At 46.0% G+C, this 19,119-nt stretch overlaps 2 protein-coding genes and 1 long non-coding RNA gene across 3 annotated transcripts in view; 2 read left to right on the top strand and 1 right to left on the bottom strand.

The window, feature by feature from the left end:
- Positions 1-10,168, bottom strand: part of ABCC9 (ATP binding cassette subfamily C member 9) — a 128,403-nt gene extending 118,235 nt beyond the window's left edge. Inside the window, exon 1 of the mRNA XM_075210794.1 lies at positions 10,011-10,168. The gene's annotated coding sequence lies outside the window, so the exon portion shown is untranslated. The remainder of the gene's footprint in view (positions 1-10,010) is intronic.
- Positions 10,169-12,813: 2,645 nt separating this feature from the next.
- Positions 12,814-19,015, top strand: CMAS (cytidine monophosphate N-acetylneuraminic acid synthetase). Its single transcript, XM_075210788.1, has 8 exons — positions 12,814-13,009; positions 13,809-13,951; positions 14,609-14,764; positions 15,231-15,361; positions 16,493-16,587; positions 16,974-17,142; positions 17,268-17,424; positions 18,115-19,015. Exons 1-8 carry the CDS (start codon positions 12,834-12,836, stop codon positions 18,288-18,290), a joined length of 1,203 nt encoding a protein of 400 aa, XP_075066889.1. The 5' UTR covers positions 12,814-12,833; the 3' UTR covers positions 18,291-19,015.
- Positions 13,083-13,721, top strand: LOC142153306 (uncharacterized). The gene is made up of 3 exons (XR_012691467.1): positions 13,083-13,434; positions 13,500-13,611; positions 13,652-13,721. It is a non-coding gene; the product is annotated as an uncharacterized LOC142153306 (long non-coding RNA).
- Positions 19,016-19,119: the final 104 nt, after the last annotated feature.

Below are 19,119 nucleotides of genomic sequence, written 5' to 3'. Positions count from 1 at the left end.
TCTGCCCACAAGTTGGGAGAGAGCCGGCACGTGTTCAAAGCTGCCCCCTGTGTGTGACTGTGGACTGTGCAGTCCACCACACTCCTCTCCTCATGTCGCCGTTATTAGAGTTGTCTGACGTCTGTTTGTTTATTGGTCTCATAATTACCCCTAAACATGTCTCTTGCATTATACATGAATGTATTATTAATGCTGGCCTGCTGCCTGCTACGTCTTCCCATGTTCTGGATGCAGCTCTCATTGCGCCATACAAGTAAGAAATATTTGTTGATAATCATGAAGTTTAGAGGCTGCAATTTATCCAACAGCGGGACACCAAGGATAATACAAACCACGATGTCTATTACCGTGCTTAAATATATAATGACTCTAATCATCATAATTACATATCTAGTTTATGGCAGTGCTGCTCCCCATGAATAGCCCCTGACACGTGTATGGCAGAGAGATGTAATAGTGTCCCTAACATGATGTTTGACACCAGTGTTCCTTGACTAGTGGTTTATTGTGACTCCCCCTGGATCCACAACGATTACAGTATCTATGGTCTAGATCCTGACTGCACCCTGGAGAGTGCTAACACGGTTCTAATGTGTTTGTCCCCTGTTCCCTTTAATAGTTAATAGTTTGTCTTAGATGTAAAGAAGTGTCTGTGTAAACCAGGCCCACTGGGCTTAGCGGGACAAGTGTTCCATATAACTATATACACCAGACTTAAGAGAGGAACCTAGAGAAAGGATTACAGACAAGGGGCAAGAGTCGGAAGTACGGCCGTTTGCATAAAATCCGCTAACTAAATTAACACGCATCTGCACTTGCACGTGTTTGCGACTGAAGAGACGGGACGAGGAGAGAAGGGCGGTCTAACATAGGCAGAGTACAGTAAGGGGTTGTTTGCATCATTGTGACCTGAACCGAGACGTATATACAGGGCCGTAACTAGGGCTGTGCGACAGGGGCGATCGCCCAGGGCGCAACGCTGAAGGGGGGCGCAGTTTAGGTATATTTTAGGTTCATTTGGTTAAAATTGAGTGCTAGGGGGTGGCATTTGTCTTTCTTGCCCCAGGCGCTAGAATTCTAAGTTACGGCTCTGCGTATATACACCTGTCAACGCCGTATCAATTGCGGTGCCTGAGGGCTGATGTAAATATCCGCTGATGACGTCACCACTATCTAGCAGCTTCTGATTGGCTGATTAGGAGCTAGTCTCTGAAGCTGATGTGTTTTCCTCATTGATCGCACATATGTTATAGGATTTTGTGGTCGTATTTCAAAAATACTTATGTTGCTAATTTCATTCATACGCGAGAAGATTATATCTTTATTTACTGTAAATAAGCACCCATTTCAGCATCAGCCCCAATATTTCCCTATGACAAATAAAAGGGGTGCAAATGTATTGCCCTGGGCACCTTGTTACACTTTTGTCACATTGACTTATAAAATATAAATATAAAGTTATTAAAGGGTCCTCCATCTAAAATGTTTATTAAGCATTTTTATGTGACACAATGGACATACATTCAACTCTAAGTGTAGTTATTATTTTAATAACTTTTATAACAAAATAACTTTAGCACCAACATGTATAAGCCCATGATCTGATTGCCCTTCATCTCTGGAAGTCAGATAACTATCGTAAATGGGTATCCAGGCCGGCAGATGCCTAGAGTCCATCTCCGATAATACACAGGAGATTATATACTACCCAACCGTCCTCTAAGCACACCACACAGTGTGACCACACCTCCTCCTGACATGACCACGCCCCCATCACAGTGTGACCACACCTCCTCCTGACATGACCACGCCCCCATCACAGTGTGACCACACCTCCTCCTGACATGACCACGCCCCCATCACAGTGTGACCACACCTCCTCCTGACATGACCACGCCCCCATCACAGTGTCACCACACCTCCTCCTGACATGACCACGCCCCCATCACAGTGTCACCACACCTCCTCCTGATATGACCATGCCCCCATCACAGTGTCACCACACCTCCTCCTGACATGACCACGCCCCCATTACAGTGTGACCACACCTCCTCCCGACATGACCACGCCCCCATCACAGTGTGACCACACCTCCTCCTGACATGACCACGCCCCCATCACAGTGTGACCACACCTCCTCCTGACATGACCACGCCCCCATCACAGTGTCACCACACCTCCTCCTGATATGACCATGCCCCCATCACAGTGTCACCACACCTCCTCCTGACATGACCACGCCCCCATCACAGTGTGACCACACCTCCTCCTGATATGACCACGCCCCCATCCCAATGCTGCCTATCCAAATGTTGGGTGGTATGGGATTATGTAAATTATTAGGATATTACAAGTCACCTAGTTTTCAGTTCACAGACAGATTGACTCTATGTTCTGTGGGTGCTGGATGAGCATAATTAGGGTAAGGATGTATTGCATTATTTTTTCATTCTTTTTATGCTTTGTTTTATCTAAAACCCAAGTTGAGATGGTGAAAATAGTTGGATAACGAAGCACAAAATTGCAAGAAATAAAGTACATATAATGGGAAGACAATCTATAACAGGAGAAAGCAGTAGGGTTAACGTCCCTACCCTGAAGAATTTATAATCCTAAAGGGTGATTATAGACAGGCAGCAAGACCGGTGGTGACCGGTGCAGGGGTCTGAGTGATGGACGTGGTAAAACCGTAAGTGAGCCAGGTGCAGAGGGCAGCGGACTTACAGAGGGTCAGAGCTCCAGAGGTTATAATATAATAACAATAATAATATAAATAAATAAATATTATAATGATAATGTCACTGCTCCTTGATCACACACAGTGGCAGAAACTGCAGGGCCTGGACCCTCACCAGCAATACTGAGTGAGGGTATAACCCTAGAGGGCCACGAGGTGAGGTGTACCCTACTGGGCCCCTAAGGTGAGGTGGACACGCCAATGATGAGTGAGGATATAACCCTACAGGGCCACGAGGTGAGGTGGACCCTACTGGACCCCAAGGTGAGGTGGATATGCCAATGATGAGTGAGGGTATAACCCTGCAGGGCCCCAAGCTGAGGTAGACACACAATGCTGGTGAAGGCACGGCCCTGCGAGCACGGATGTGAGGTGGACCCCACAATAATGAGTAAGATAACGGCCTACGGGTCCCGGCAGTGAGTGGGACCTGGCAATGCTGAGTGAGGATACGACCCTACGGGGCCCAGAGCTTAGGTGGACTTGGTAATGCTGTGTGAGGTTAAGGCCCTAATGGGCCTTGAGGCGAGGAGGGCGCATGCGGGCGCATGCGTTAGACTGAACATGCTCAGAATAGGCTCAGGAGGCTAAATGACCTATTCCATATCCAGGTGAGGTGGAACAGCATATTTTGTTATGGGCCCAGTGATGCCCCTGATCACTGTTTTGCCCTGATCGCACAACCATATTTACCGAGCTTAGCCTCAGAGCATTATCACCAACAGGATCGGAACACTACATTTCCGGGCCCCACTGTTAATTTACATTGGTTGGGGGTCTGTCCCCTGCGGCCCCTGCTCTGTGATTAGATGGTGGGATTACCCTACAATGGTCACCAACAAATACATATAAATACAGGCGGTCGGTGCTTAATTGTATATAAAACAGAAGTGGAACATGTATGACCTGTGCTGGGGGCGATTAAGAATTATCGTTATATATTATAGACTATATTAAAGAAGTGTGGGGACGTTGTTCCTGTGTGTTCCAGCACAATGTAAGCCCTGCAGATGGTATATCAGGGTTCCTTGGTACTCCATCAGCTACTGATCTCCCCAGGGGCTGACTGGTAAACTTCAGCCCAGGGGGACAAGATTCAGCTCAACAGTCTATTAGGAACAAAAAATGCAGCCCAAGGTAGGTCACGATGGGACCAGCCCGGCCCCTCTGCCCCCCCCAGCCCCGATCTCCTCTCATCCTTCGGCTGCTCCACATTAGACACGTTATCAGCCTGATGATACAATGTAACACTGCGTCCTCCTCACAACCCATTGTCATCTGTTTATCACATTGCAATAAGTATCTGAGATTACATTCTAATCATATCAAGAAGGTTTTTCTGGGAAACATAAACAATACATTGCAACCTATCCATGGGACGTTCTGCTGCTGTAGTAAAGTGTTTAAGTCATAAAATGAAACATGAGAGGATTCTGTATTATTTAGGACGTCTGCTGCTGTTTTTACATAAACAGTCATCTCAGTAAAACATTCTCATAAATTGTGGCTGGTTTACAAAGTATTAAAGGTTGGGGTTTAAAGCCAATATGCAGCTGCCCCTGACAGTTTGTTTCGTGTGATTTCTCCTGCTTGGATACTATATGCATTATAACTATTAGACCTGTATATTATAATATAGGTATATGTATAATGTACTTGGTGATGTCATCACTTATAACAGAGATCGCACTACGCATACAGAACTAGATAAATGGCGCTGCACATACATACATAAGAACAGATACTGAGAACTGCACCCAGTAGAACAGAACAGCTGTTATATATATATATATATATATATAAATGGGCACTGAGCATTGCTTCCAGCATACAGAACACAAGCTAGTGCTATGATTTAAAGAATAACATAGTATGGAAGACAACAGGTGAGTGAGGGCCTTACAGTATGCGCACGGGAGGCAGCTAGTTAGCAGAGCAGCAAACAACGTGGTTTGAATTTCGGAGGTAGGAGGTTGTACTTTCATGTAGCAGGTATACTGTTGCACAGGGTGCCTCTGCAGCATTTTCCTCCTCTCTGCACATCTCTAGTTTGCAGAGATGTCTTCGGAGAGCGCAAAGTAAGCATTAGCCTTGATTTGTGCATGACCTATATACCTGGATAAAGGGACATTTAATGTCCCAAGACGTTGGGTTAAACACAATGGGCTTGATTCATCAAAGAACTTAAATTAAGAAGTTTCTTATTTCAGTCTCCTGACAAAACCATGTTTCAATGCAAGGGGTAAAAATTAGTTTTCTGTTTTGCACATAAGTTAAATACTGACTGTCTTTTCATGTAGCACACAAATACTTGATAGCTTATTTGTACACTGAAATTTAAAGTTGATATTTGTGCGCTACATGAAAAAACAGTCAGTATTTAACTTATGTGCAAAACGGAAAACTAGTTTGCACCCCTTGCATTGTAACATGGTTTTGTCCAGGAGACTGAAATAAGAAACTTCTTAATTTAAGTTCCTTAATGAATCAGGCCCAACAACTTGCAGATCCCGTGACGGAGTGTTGGATCTAGCTATAATGGGCAGACTATGCAGAAGTATAAAATGAAGGTGCTTTGCACGGCCCACCGTCGGCGTGTCCCCATTAGATTGAAAGTGAATAGATTATAATGGAGTGTCCTAGTTTTTCATCCTATCCCTGCTGCTGATTTTGCCGTTTCCCTTTAAGTCTATGTTAATTCCCTTCTCCTCCTGGTCTGTGACCTAAAGAGAGATAATATTAAATTTACTGTGTTTATTCCAGGGCCAAACCACCAGCTCCTCTTGCATCACTCACTGCTCTGTGCTCCGTGCCAGCTCTCAGCAGAGATGACTCTACCTCTGTCATGTCTAAAGTCTGCTTGGATCAGCTGAGAATAGCAACCAGGTCAGGAACAATGTTCTTCCCAATTGAGCAACATCCTCGGTGAAACATCTCATGGATAGGTCATAGGCTGGGGCTCTGACGTCAGACCGCTGTCAGTGGGCTCAGGTCTGCACGTTCACGGGGAACTGTATATTTTAATGTAAGAGGAGAATGAATTAGTGCAATATCCATACTCAGAGGCATAACTAGAAACAGCAAAATGTGTAAGGCTCTTCATTAACATCTCCTTATTCCCTCTGGCTTACTGAAGCTCCATCTACTGATCAGTTATAGTAGCCAATGACAGGCTTACTTTTGGTTACTACGACAGCAGCTGTAGCCTCATCACTAGAGGGAGCTTCAGTAAGGCTCAATGGTAGACAATATGGGACATTACAAACAAATGCAAGATATTGCATGCTTATTGGGACATATGAATAAACTGAGAAGTACTTTCATACTCCCATTGCGATTTGTACCATTTTTCTGCATTGGTTTGTACAATGAGTAAACATTTGGCAACATTTGAACAAATATTTCCTGGGACCGGAAAATAAAAGTGCTGCAAGAGTGACTGGAACCGGAGAGATGGGATTGGAAGGGACATGTAAATTGGTGGGCGTGGTTTCAGTGGAAAGAACAATCATCGTGTTACCCAAATTTTGCTGTGTGGCCCGGCGATGCGGATTCCCCCTGAGTGGAGCGTTCTTAGCCAATGATAACCCAAGTCATGGCTGGGGTAATATTTTTACAACTGAAGTTAAGTGATGGCGTACGTTAGTTAGCGCCAGACCTCAGGTGGGTTATGAATGGCTGATAAGTATGTGGGTGGAGTTATCTTTATGAATTAAGACATCATATTTTATAAAACAGAATAAATAACGTGTAGTTTTTCTTACAGTGGAGACAAAAGCATAAAATGAACAATAATCAAATTATCAGTGTTTTCGAACAATAAAACCAGATATTAATAATACCATCACTAAGAACTTTAGAATATAATGAACCATATTTGAGTTAATGCTACATTGTTCTTTTACAAGTCCTTAAGTCACAGGGTTATCTAATAACATCTGTGACTAAACCTTAGTGTAAATACTGTGCACAACCAGAATGACCCCTCTGCACAGATTACATGGTAAATAGCATCTCTGGGTCGGATGAATTAATATTTTTTCCCAGATGATGTGGTGAGAAATGCTGCTATCCTGCATGTTGGTGGGAGAGGACCGCAGCCCCCCTCTCTCACTGAATCCCATTTAATCCCACGGGCTCTCACCCTAAAGCAATGTATAGTTTACACAGAGTCGTGGTTTATGGCTTTTTGGGGAAAATCTTGTTTCCGTTTCTCCAGGAAAACCAAAATTCCAGCTCTGTCATAGAAACTTGCTCAAGTGTTTAATGATAATATTTCCATACATTGAATGCTAATACTTCCACTAACTACGTCTTTTCATCTTTTGTTATAGGATTATTGTTTGTTTGTTTGCTATTCTATTAATACAAATTGAATAAGTGAGTAAATAACTGTGTTAAATTGAAAGTGCTATTTAAATAAAATAATACCTAAAAATAATAAATACTGAATTAAATCCCTTCTATAATCTCATCCTTCTCACACCAGGAGCAGCAGTTATTACACTGTGATGTATAGACAAACAGTGACTTAATTCCATTACAGTAAGGATTTGGTATGTGATATAAATACTGTGAGACATAAAGGGGTAACACAGGACAGTTCATTAACACATTACTGATGCAAGAAAGTGATCTAAGGTAAAGCATTGTGTTGGGTGCTGGGGTAACTATATAGTATGACTTACAGATAAAATATCTGTACACTGAACATTCAATGTGTGTGTTTTTGTGCAATGTACACATAATATATCCCGGAGGGGAGGTCATGTGACAAATGGAGGCCGGGGGCATAGGGGGGTCATTGTGGCGAATTGAGTGAACTGTCCTTCCCACTGGACCTGCTCTCCTGGGGGTCCAAAGGGGGGCATTAGAATCTGTTCCAATTACCGGATGCACAGAGGGTCCACTTTCTTATGCACGTCCTTACATTATGCTAATGTATCATTAACACTTTATTTTAGGCAAAATTTGGGAACCAGTGGTTTATAGAAATTCAACAACTGCAAGACCCTGAATGTAGTTATACTGCCACCTAGTGGTAACTACACAATACTTCACAGCAGCTGTAAGATATCATCATCATCATTTATTTATATAGCGCCACTGATTCCGCAGCGCTGTACAGAGAACTCGTTCACATCAGTCCCTGCCCCATTGGAGCTTACAATCTAAATTCCCTAATATAGACACACACTCACACACAGACAGGTAGAGACTAGGGTCAATTTTGATAGCAGCCAAATAACCTACCAGTATGTTTTTGGAGTGTGGGAGGAAACCGGAGCACCCGGAGGAAACACACGCAAACACGGGGAGAACATACAAACTCCACACAGATAAGGTCATGGTCGGGAATCGAACTCATGACCCCAGTGCTGTGAGACAGAAGTGCTAACCACTAGGCCACTGTGCTGCACATATACTGTACTTGTTACGGTAACACAGTGACAATTGGGTGATCTATGACTATCACAGCTCTACAATCCAGATATCTTTGTGGGACCCCCTCCCATCTCCATAAGACCCCTATAATATCTATTACCCCTATAGTGTTCAAAGGAGCATTGGTCTCCAACATCATGGTTCCTGCTAACATGAGAGTACCCTCATTTGAAAAGATGGGAGTCCAGTCTTTAATATAGAAGGTATATTGTCTTGTCATCACAGAGGACCTGCTGACACTGCATCACTAAGTGTGCCTTTAATTGCTCACAGCGTACATGTAGACCTACACCTATAGGGAATTCAATTGACCCCCAAGGTTTTTTTTAAACACCACGTTAATTCATTTTAACACGTTTTTTTTATCATTTTCGAGCGGGTTAACTTTACCCGTGATTCAATTTCATTTTTAACGCAGCGGTTTTATTCATCAAATGGTCCTATCGCGCTCCAGTGCAAGGTCTATTGAAAGTATAGGGTGGGTGAGAGCCCACCACGTTAAAAGCTATTCAATTGTTTTTTAACGCGGCGCTTTAAACAGGCCAATATGCTGTTTTATCTTGCACCTCTTTGGGGTGTTATAAAAATAAAAAAACCTAAGAAAAGTATTTGAAATCATGTAATAATGAAAAAAAAAACATAAAAATAAATGGAAAAAAACCCAATAATTAATTATATTTATGTATGCCCGGTATCGTGGGGGTTTTTTTCAACACTGCAGGGAAAAAAAACAACTCGTGGTTAATTGAATCCCCCCCCCCCCCCCCCCCCCCCCCATATCTTGAACAAAAAGTCTAGAGGCAATCACACTTTTGTTTTTTAGATTGAAGTCCAATCCAGTCATTTGATGCAAAACAGTGAAACACTCTAGTGTCAGTGATGGACAGGAGGCGGCCCTCCGAGCCTTCGCCCCTGCTCCTTCCTGCCTTAATGTCAGATGTGTCTGCTACACTTGTGTCATATGTCTGCTGATACATTACTACAGATAGTGTCTCCTTCCTTTTATACAATGTATTCATTTATTACTGAGATTAAGGGTAATGTGTGGCCCTTTTGAAGGTTAGAGGGCCCCTGAAGTGTATCAGGTTCCTAGCTCTGCTCTAGTGCACAAGAGCTTAAGAAACAGGAGCAGGGTCACATTACCCCTTAACCCCCGGAGCCATAAGGCCTGTTAGGGAGAAAGTTTTCAGCCCCCATTCACTGAAGTTAGGAAGGGCCCCTGCCCTTAGGTGTCAGTGATCTACAGGCCTAGCTTAGCCTTGTTTATTCCAAACCTCCCAACTGTCCCCATACAGGTGGGTCAGTCCTGATTTGAGGGCTCTGTCCTGCACCCAATCGGGACAACTTGGTCCTGATTGGTGGGAACGTTGGGGGAGATTCTGTGCACTGCGCTCTGCGGGGCGCTGGGGCGCAGGGCAATGAAGAGGTTTGGGGGGAGGATGAATGGGGCAGCCTAGTGCTTCATAAGTCACGCTCCCGGTTTGTGTGTCAATAAATAAGACTAAACAAATAAACAGTGCTCCAGGGTCCCCGTCTTACAGACACATTGTAGAAGGTGCACTGCTGTGTGGGACGTAATATGCATAAAATACCGCAGACTGACACTGGTGACACAGCAGAAATTACCGTCATATTAAACTTATGGATTTATTTGATACTTAAATGTTGTGAAAAACAAAGATTTATGTCACCAGGACACGTGGGGACTGAGGGGGTTCAGTGATTTTACTTTCATATTTGGTACATGGTGAATCTCAATGACTCCACCATACAGGAGCCATCTATGTTACGCTACTGATCAGCATCATTATAAAACATAAGTACTTACCTGAGATACGGTGCTGTGGTACCTCCAGGGGCACTAGCAGAGGGCAGGAAATACACATAGGGAGTAACATGGCCTCAGGTGAGATAACAACTGATTATCTGAGTCCAGGTTCATTCACACTAAGAGTGACTGGGAGGAAACAGTAGAAGGGGTTAATATATGAGGTACAGGGGAGGGAGGGGTTAATGTGTGAGGTCCAGGGGATGGAGGGGTTAATATATGAGGTACAGGGGAGGGAGGGGTTAATGTGTGAGGTACAGGGGATGGAGGGGTTAATGTGTGAGGTACAGGGGATGGAGGGGTTAATGTGTGAGGTACAGGGTGAGGGAGGGGTTAATGTGTGAGGTACAGGGGATGGAGGGGTTAATGTGTGAGGTACAGGGGAGGGAGGGGTTAATGTGTGAGGTACAGGGGAGGGAGGGGTTAATGTGTGAGGTACAGGGGATGGAGGGGTTAATGTGTGAGGTACAGGGGATGGAGGGGTTAATGTGTGAGGTACAGTGGATGGAGGGGTTAATATATGAGGTACAGGGGAGGGAGGGGTTAATGTGTGAGGTACAGTGGTAGAAGGGGTTAATGTGTGAGGTACAGGGGATGGAGGGGTTAATATATGAGGTACAGGGGAGGGAGGGGTTAATGTGTGAGGTACAGGGGATGGAGGGGTTAATATATGAGGTACAGGGGAGGGAGGGGTTAATGTGTGAGGTACAGGGGATGGAGGGGTTAATATATGAGGTACAGGGGAGGGAGGGGTTAATGTGTGAGGTACAGGGTGAGGGAGGGGTTAATGTGTGAGGTACAGTGGATGGAGGGGTTAATGTGTGAGGTACAGGGGAGGGAGGGGTTAATGTGTGAGGTACAGGGTGAGGGAGGGGTTAATGTGTGAGGTACAGGGGATGGAGGGGTTAATGTGTGAGGTACAGGGGATGGAGGGGTTAATGTGTGAGGTACAGTGGATGGAGGGGTTAATGTGTGAGGTACAGGGGAGGGAGGGGTTAATGTGTGAGGTACAGGGTGAGGGAGGGGTTAATGTGTGAGGTACAGTGGATGGAGGGGTTAATATATGAGGTACAGGGGAGGGAGGGGTTAATGTGTGAGGTACAGGGGAGGGAGGGGTTAATGTGTGAGGTACAGGGAGGGAGGGGTTAATGTGTGAGGTACAGGGATGGAGGGGTTAATATATGAGGTACAGGGGATGGAGGGGTTAATGTGTGAGGTACAGGGGATGGAGGGGTTAATGTGTGAGGTACAGGGGAGGGAGGGGTTAATGTGTGAGGTACAGGGATTGAGGGGTTAATGTGTGAGGTACAGTGGATGGAGGGGTTAATGTGTGAGGTACAGGGGAGGGAGGGGTTAATGTGTGAGGTACAGGGGATGGAGGGGTTAATGTGTGAGGTACAGGGGAGGGAGGGGTTAATGTGTGAGGTACAGTGGATGGAGGGGTTAATGTGTGAGGTACAGGGGAGGGAGGGGTTAATGTGTGAGGTACAGGGGTAGAAGGGGTTAATGTGTGAGGTACAGGGGAGGGAGGGGTTAATGTGTGAGGTACAGGGGATGGAGGGGTTAATGTGTGAGGTACAGGGGAGGGAGGGGTTAATGTGTGAGGTACAGGGGAGGGAAGGGTTAATGTGTGAGGTACAGGGGAGGGAGGGGTTAATGTGTGAGGTACAGGGGATGGAGGGGTTAATGTGTGAGGTACAGGGGAGGGAGGGGTTAATGTGTGAGGTACAGGGGAGGGAGGGGTTAATGTGTGAGGTACAGGGGAGGGAGGGGTTAATGTGTGAGGTACAGGGGATGGAGGGGTTAATGTGTGAGGTACAGGGGAGGGAGGGGTTAATGTGTGAGGTACAGGGTGAGGGAGGGGTTAATGTGTGAGGTACAGGGGAGGGAGGGGTTAATGTGTGAGGTACAGGGGAGGGAGGGGTTAATGTGTGAGGTACAGGGTGAGGGAGGGGTTAATGTGTGAGGTACAGGGGATGGAGGGGTTAATATATGAGGTACAGGGGAGGGAGGGGTTAATGTGTGAGGTACAGGGGAGGGAGGGGTTAATGTGTGAGGTACAGGGGAGGGAGGGGTTAATGTGTGAGGTACAGGGGAGGGAGGGGTTAATGTGTGAGGTACAGGGTGAGGGAGGGGTTAATGTGTGAGGTACAGGGGTAGAAGGGGTTAATGTGTGAGGTACAGGGGAGGGAGGGGTTAATGTGTGAGGTACAGGGGAGGGAGGGGTTAATGTGTGAGGTACAGGGGAGGGAGGGGTTAATGTGTGAGGTACAGGGTGAGGGAGGGGTTAATGTGTGAGGTACAGGGGATGGAGGGGTTAATATATGAGGTACAGGGGAGGGAGGGGTTAATGTGTGAGGTACAGGGGAGGGAGGGGTTAATGTGTGAGGTACAGGGGAGGGAGGGGTTAATGTGTGAGGTACAGGGGTAGAAGGGGTTAATGTGTGAGGTACAGGGGAGGGAGGGGTTAATGTGTGAGGTACAGGGGAGGGAGGGGTTAATGTGTGAGGTACAGGGGTAGAAGGGGTTAATGTGTGAGGTACAGGGGAGGGAAGGGTTAATGTGTGAGGTACAGGGGATGGAGGGGTTAATGTGTGAGGTACAGGGGAGGGAGGGGTTAATGTGTGAGGTACAGGGGAGGGAGGGGTTAATGTGTGAGGTACAGGGGAGGGAGGGGTCTGATCCAGGGTGGGAGGGGCCAGGCCGCCGGTGGGCGGGGTTAGTGTCTGTGCTCTGGGGAAGGGGGCGTGCTTACCCCGGGTGGGAGGAGTCATGTAGCCGGGTGACGTGGCCGGAGGTGGGCGTGGCGCAGTGTCCGGGAAGATGGCGGCGGAGCGGGGAGCCGGGGACGGCGGGGTGCGGAGGGGACACCTGGCAGCCTTAGTGCTGGCCCGGGGCGGCAGTAAGGGGATCCCGCACAAGAACATCAAGAGACTGGCGGGAAAACCGCTCATCGCCTGGGTGCTGCGGGCCGCGCTGGACGGGGGGAGCTTCGACAGGTGACACACCCCTAGCACGTAACCATGGTGACCAATGCCCCTTGTGTCTGTGTAATATGGGGTCAGTGAGAGGAGAGGGGTGACGGGTAATGTGGGTTGTATAATGCTGGTGTGGTGCAGCTGGGAGGACACAGTGATTGTGTGTGTAGTATGATGTGTGTGTGTGTGTAGCATGAGGTGTGTGTGTGTGTAGTATGATGTGTGTAGTATGATGTGTGTGTGTGTGTAGTATGATGTGTAGTATGATGTGTGTGTGTGTGTGTGTGTGTGTGTGTGTGTGTGTGTGTGTGTGTAGTATGATGTGTGTAGTATGATGTGTGTAGTATGATGTGTGTGTGTGTGTGTGTAGTATGATATGTGTGTGTGTGTAGTATGATGTGTGTGTGTGTGTGTGTAGTATGATGTGTGTGTGTGTAGTATGATGTGTGTGTGTAGTATGATGTGTGTGTGTAGTATGATGTGTGTGTAGTATGATTGTGTGTGTGTGTAGTATGATGTGTAGTATGATGTGTGTGTGTGTGTAGTATGATGTGTGTGTAGTATGATGTGTAGTATGATGTGTGTGTGTGTGTGTAGTATGATGTGTGTGTGTAGTATGATGTGTGTGTAGTATGATGTGTGTGTAGTATGATGTGTGTGCAGCATGATGTGTGTAGTATGATGTACAGAACACATGAACCCCACGTATCCTGCACACAGCAGCCTGTTACATGTTACCTCACCCCCATCACAGCTGCCCCCCAGGTGTCTCCATGTCCCAGTAGCTGCAGAGTAACGTGTTGTGTATATTGTCTTCCAGTGTCTGGGTGTCTACGGACAGCGATGAGATAGAGAAAGTTGCCAAGCAGTACGGGGCACTGGTCCATCGCCGGACCCCCGAGGTATCCAGGGACACCAGCTCCTCCCTGGAGACCATACAGGAGTTCCTGCAGCATCATCCGGGTCAGTATTACGCTGCGCTGTGTGGTCAGTATTATACGGTACCGTGTGGTCAGTATTGTGCTGTGTGGTCAGTATTACACTGAGCTGTGTGGTCAGTATTATACGGTACCGTGTGGCCAGTGTTATATGGGACATGATCAGTGCAGGGATGTGACTCTGGTTGTGCCTTATAGTCGCACAGCTAATTCACCCACACATCACGGAGCTGCTCCATGAAATTTCCTTACTCATCTATGAATCAATATATTCCAGTCAGTTAATGATTGTTCACATTTTCTTCATTACATTTCATGTACTAAGTGCCAACATAAGACATAGATAGTAGGTGACGAGGGCTCGCACTTCTCATGAGGTCTCTGTGTATTTTGTGTAAATAGAAACATATATAATCAGTTCTTTTTACTGTGAATGTTATTAGGAGTAACGTTACCTGATAATCTATCTGCAATACAGGGTGACTTAGTTACAAGGTGATACAGGTGACCGGAGACGTTCTCAGCGCAGTGATTTAGCTTCTGAGCAGGAGGTTTCAGCTAAAGCAGAGACTGGACTGTAAAGTGCCTCAGTCCTGTTCTTACTGGCTGTGCCTGTATCGTAATAATGTTATTATAATGTACATACCATACAGTCTGACAGGGCTCTTCCCGTCTTCTGCAGAGGTCGATATCGTGGGGAACATACAGGCTACCTCTCCATGTCTCCATCCCAGTGACCTCACCAAGGTGGTGGACATGATCCGGACAGAAGGCTATGACTCTGTGTTTTCTGTAGTGAGACATCATCTGTTCAGGTGGAGAGAGGTGAAGGCGACAGGTGAGACGGACCCTCCATCTGGGCTTTCATATAGCAGTAGGTTGTGTATCTGAGCTCTGAAGCTGGTTTATCCCTCTCCCTCCTCTCTATCCCATCACTGCCTCTAGTGATCCACAACCTCTGTGGCTCTCTAGCTGTTGTGTAACTACAAGTCCCAGCATTCCCTGCCAGCCAATGACATGCAGCTTTCATTATATGCTGCATTCTCCATGAGGCCCTGCAGCCTTGTCAGACTGGCTAAACATTACCCAGGCCTGTTCACTGACGGGATGGGGCACTAAATAACTTTACGTTTAGTTTCCTTTCAATATGTAAAATATATACTGAGAGAATTGTAATTTAAAATGTTTCAGTAGCCGACCCCCTGCACAGTAATCTTAATTATTAATTCTGTAGGAATCCTATCCTGCAGGAGTGAGTAGCAGTGATTGATATATATATATTTATATATGTGTTAATCCTGCAGGGGAGACCACGCTGGCGGAGAACTTTAACCCGGCCCGCAGACCGCGGCGGCAGGACTGGAGCGGGGAGCTGTATGAGAACGGATCCTTTTACTTTGCTACCAAAGAGCTGATCACCAGGGGCTACCTGCAGGTCCGCGCTCATCGTACTTGTTCTCAGCATCTTTATTGTTCCTGACGTGGATGTGTTTAAAAGCTGCAGCAGTAGATTTAGGAAACCTTAAATGATTTTACAAAGAGCGCCCATCGTGCGTAGCACCATCCCTGCTATTGGTCTTACTTGCTGGAAGTGATACGTAAAACCCGCGCTGGCTGTATTTCTTCTTTGTATTTATTTTAAAGAACATACAGACGGTCATCACCACCCCCCACCGGGTGTAGAATGGACAGAGCTTCGTTGTCCCACATTGCTGGGGGCATAAGGAGCGAGAATCCCTTATATTTAGTAATGTATCTTTGTTTGCCTTCAGATATGTCCCTCTGGGTATTTTCCAGGACAAGTTCTAGTAAGTAAGGGACAAGAGATACAACAGAATCAGTAAAAACCAATACACGAGACTATAGAGAAAACAACTACATAACAAGACAACTAGAACACAGGAGATATTACAGAGAGGCGGTAGAGGGGCCAAACTTGTCTCCATATTGGTGTCATCATGTAGAAGGTGAATTGGGCCTGATCACCGCTCTTCAGACCTCACTTATACAACGTATTATACAGGGAAATCCCTACAACATGACCTCAGGAGGTGAAGAAAGAAGTCTAGCTGTATAGCGCATGTTACTTACAGGGTCAGTTGTGAAATGTGTTGTCCGATATGGATGATTTAGATGGAAACAGTCCCTCTCTATCACACACGGCAAGAGATGTATGAAAACATGTCCTGAGGACCATGGCTGAGGTTCTAGATCAGAGGTTTGACACCTGTATGTTCCTACCCCATGCCCAGGATCTGTGTTTTTTGGTGAGCGATACATTATATTGAGAACCCAGAACAGTAGCACATTGCATTTTGGGGTGCAGGTGGCAGGCGGATGAAGCAATGGACAGTATTAATTTGATCCTGCTAGGCTGCTGCTGAATCTGTCTCCTTCCTGTTATTTGCATACGATGCTTCTGGCACTAAGAGGAAGGGAGGCGACAACTAATAATGTTTCTGGAACAGGGCTGGTGTGATATATGATTAGTTTGCTATGTACGGTGTTGTTGATGGATAATATTACAATCTTAGCTGAGAGATGTAACATTAATGTCTGTTTCCAGGGCGGGAAGATGGCCTATTACGAGATGAAGCCAGAACACAGCGTGGATATTGACATAGATCTGGACTGGCCAATCGCTGAGCAGAGAGTGAAGAGGTGCAATTACACTAAATTAAACTAATAATTTAATGAGCTGTCAGATTTTGGGAGGGGCAACGCTGTGATTTCAGAGACAACAGGTGTGATAATGAAGTTCTGTCCACTCCTCTAGTAACCTGAAGAGCAGAATCTCTTCCTGTATAAATGTACATGGATCATATATATGTATAAAAGACACAGCTCATAAGACAAAACTACAGATATGTAAAGGTCACGGAGTGTAGTGACTGTAATAACACTGTAATATCACATGGTGGCAGAGCAGGGGGATAGAGGATAATCCAGAACTGATCTGACTTCCCTGGTACAGCCGATACGGTATTTGAGAAGCAGTGGTGGACAATTACGGCAGAGTAACAATGTTTGTCTTGGTGGGCCGGCAGGTTTGGCTATTTCGCCAAGGGCAGCCCCACGTTGGTACAGCTGCTGGTGTGTAACATTGACGGATGTCTCACTGACGGGCGAGTGTACGTGAATCAGGAGCATGAATTGTTTTCCTACAGTCTCCGAGACCTGGATGGGATCCGGATGTTACTGGACAGAAATGTACAGGTAACGCAGTCTCCGGTATCTGCCGCCTCTCAACTCTATAGTGACCGCAAATAATTTCTCAAGCTGTGACGTACAATAATACAGACATGTAGCTTGTATAATCATTTGTGTTACATTGTTCTCAGGTCCGATTAATCTCTGAGAGGGACATAAGTCCGACATTGGTCTCGAACCTGCGGCTGCCGTGTACGATTGAGGCGAATGTGTCCGACAAGAAGGAGGTTCTGGAGAGATGGATGAGGGAGATGGGGCTGAGCTCCTGGAATCAAGTTGCTTACATGGGTCAGTTCCTGGTCTTACAGCCTGCGTGTTTCTGTTCACCTCGCTTCACGTGATCCGATATAGGACACGTGTCTGCTTTCTACAGCTCCCATCCTCCTGTCTTACACGTGTCCTCGGGCACAGCAGCTTGTGTGCTCGAGCTCTGCCCGGTCTTCAGCGTTTCTGAATGAATTAGTTTACTTGATATCTCTGTTATATGTGAGATTGTCCCGTCTGTAGTCTGACACGTTGCGTGTGAGATTGCTGTGATCTGTCAGGGTGACAGGTTTGGGTATCGCAGTGATGTATTATGGGTAATGCACACAGTAGGGTTATTATACACATAGACTGGAAGCCCTGTGTATGTGCAGTCTCTGCTCTGTGGGTTTAGGAGTCGCTGGCAGGAGGCAGAACTGAGCATCCTCTGATGGGGGAGACCGTAGAGACCTGACACCAGTGATGGGGAAAATAGGGGAGGTCATGTAATCCTTCCGTGTCCTGCTAGGTCAGGCCGCAGGTGGAGCTGCTGTGTAGGGGAAGAGGGCTGTAGATCATGGATGATTCGTGCCACCACCGCGGTTTGTTTCATGGTGGTACAATAAGAGGCGCTCTCCAGAATAGCCCCCCGGCTTCTGCACGTTTCCTCTGCTATATGTAGCGGACATTATTCCCGTATTATTCCCATCCACTGATCCTTCCTCTCCCCTGTAGGATGCAGCTATACAGATGTGGAGTGCCTGAAACTGGTGGGTACAAGCGGAGTCCCAGCGGATGCCTGTATGGCGGCCAAGATGACGGACACCTTCGTCTGCACGTACGGAGGCGGTTACGGAGCCATCCAGGAGTTTGCGGATCACTTGATCACGTTGATGGAGACTGGGAGATAAACGAATATAGTTAATAAGGAATGACCGACTTTTCTATGGAGAGTTTGTCCTTAAAGCAGCTTCATATCAAAGAGTTTAAAGCAGAAATTCCCCATCTGGTGCGGCGCCAGGAATTATAGCGCCTTATGATCGCCCGCGGTGACCCCAGGGGAGATACGACCTGTAGGGAGCAGAACACTACACATTATACCCAGGAAATGCATTTTGTGCTTCTCATGTATGTGTAATGTCTGTCCTATAGCCGCGGTAATGTAGATTACAAGCAGCCGATGACCTTAGGGCCGCTGAGCTTGTCTGTCCCGTATAATTCCAGGATTACATTCTTTTACATAAACTTTTATATTTAGTATATTTTTAAAGTAATTTGTGCTAATTATTTTAATTGTTCCTTGCTGTACCTGTTTTATCTTGTTTCTCATGATCTGGATCTATATACTTGAATCTATCGCCACATTACGTTATTATGTATCATATATAGGACTTGGTTGATCTATTTTTATGTTTTGTTTGTCCAGCAGAACCGTTTACATGTATTTAGGATCATTTCTGGAGGTTTTACAATCGGATTTTAATTTATTGTACTTTGGTTGAGATTTATGGAGATTTTATTTCTAGCTGGAGATGGGTGTAATGTTCTTTATGCTCAGCTGGGTGATAGGAAATGAACAGGATAATAGAGTAAGTGGCTGCCATGCAGTGAGCTGAATAAAGTGTGATGACCTCAATGTCTGGGAGTTATGATTTCTTTACATTGATCTTCTCTATGGTAAAAGACGTTTACTGAATAGACATTGAAGTGAAAGGTTCAGAACATTCTCTCCCAGGTCTG

Source organism: Mixophyes fleayi, chromosome 4, assembly GCF_038048845.1.
Source record: "Mixophyes fleayi isolate aMixFle1 chromosome 4, aMixFle1.hap1, whole genome shotgun sequence".
NCBI lineage: Eukaryota > Metazoa > Chordata > Amphibia > Anura > Limnodynastidae > Mixophyes > Mixophyes fleayi.
Note: the sequence above shows the minus strand (reverse complement) of the source record. Positions and strands in the feature narration are given on the sequence as shown.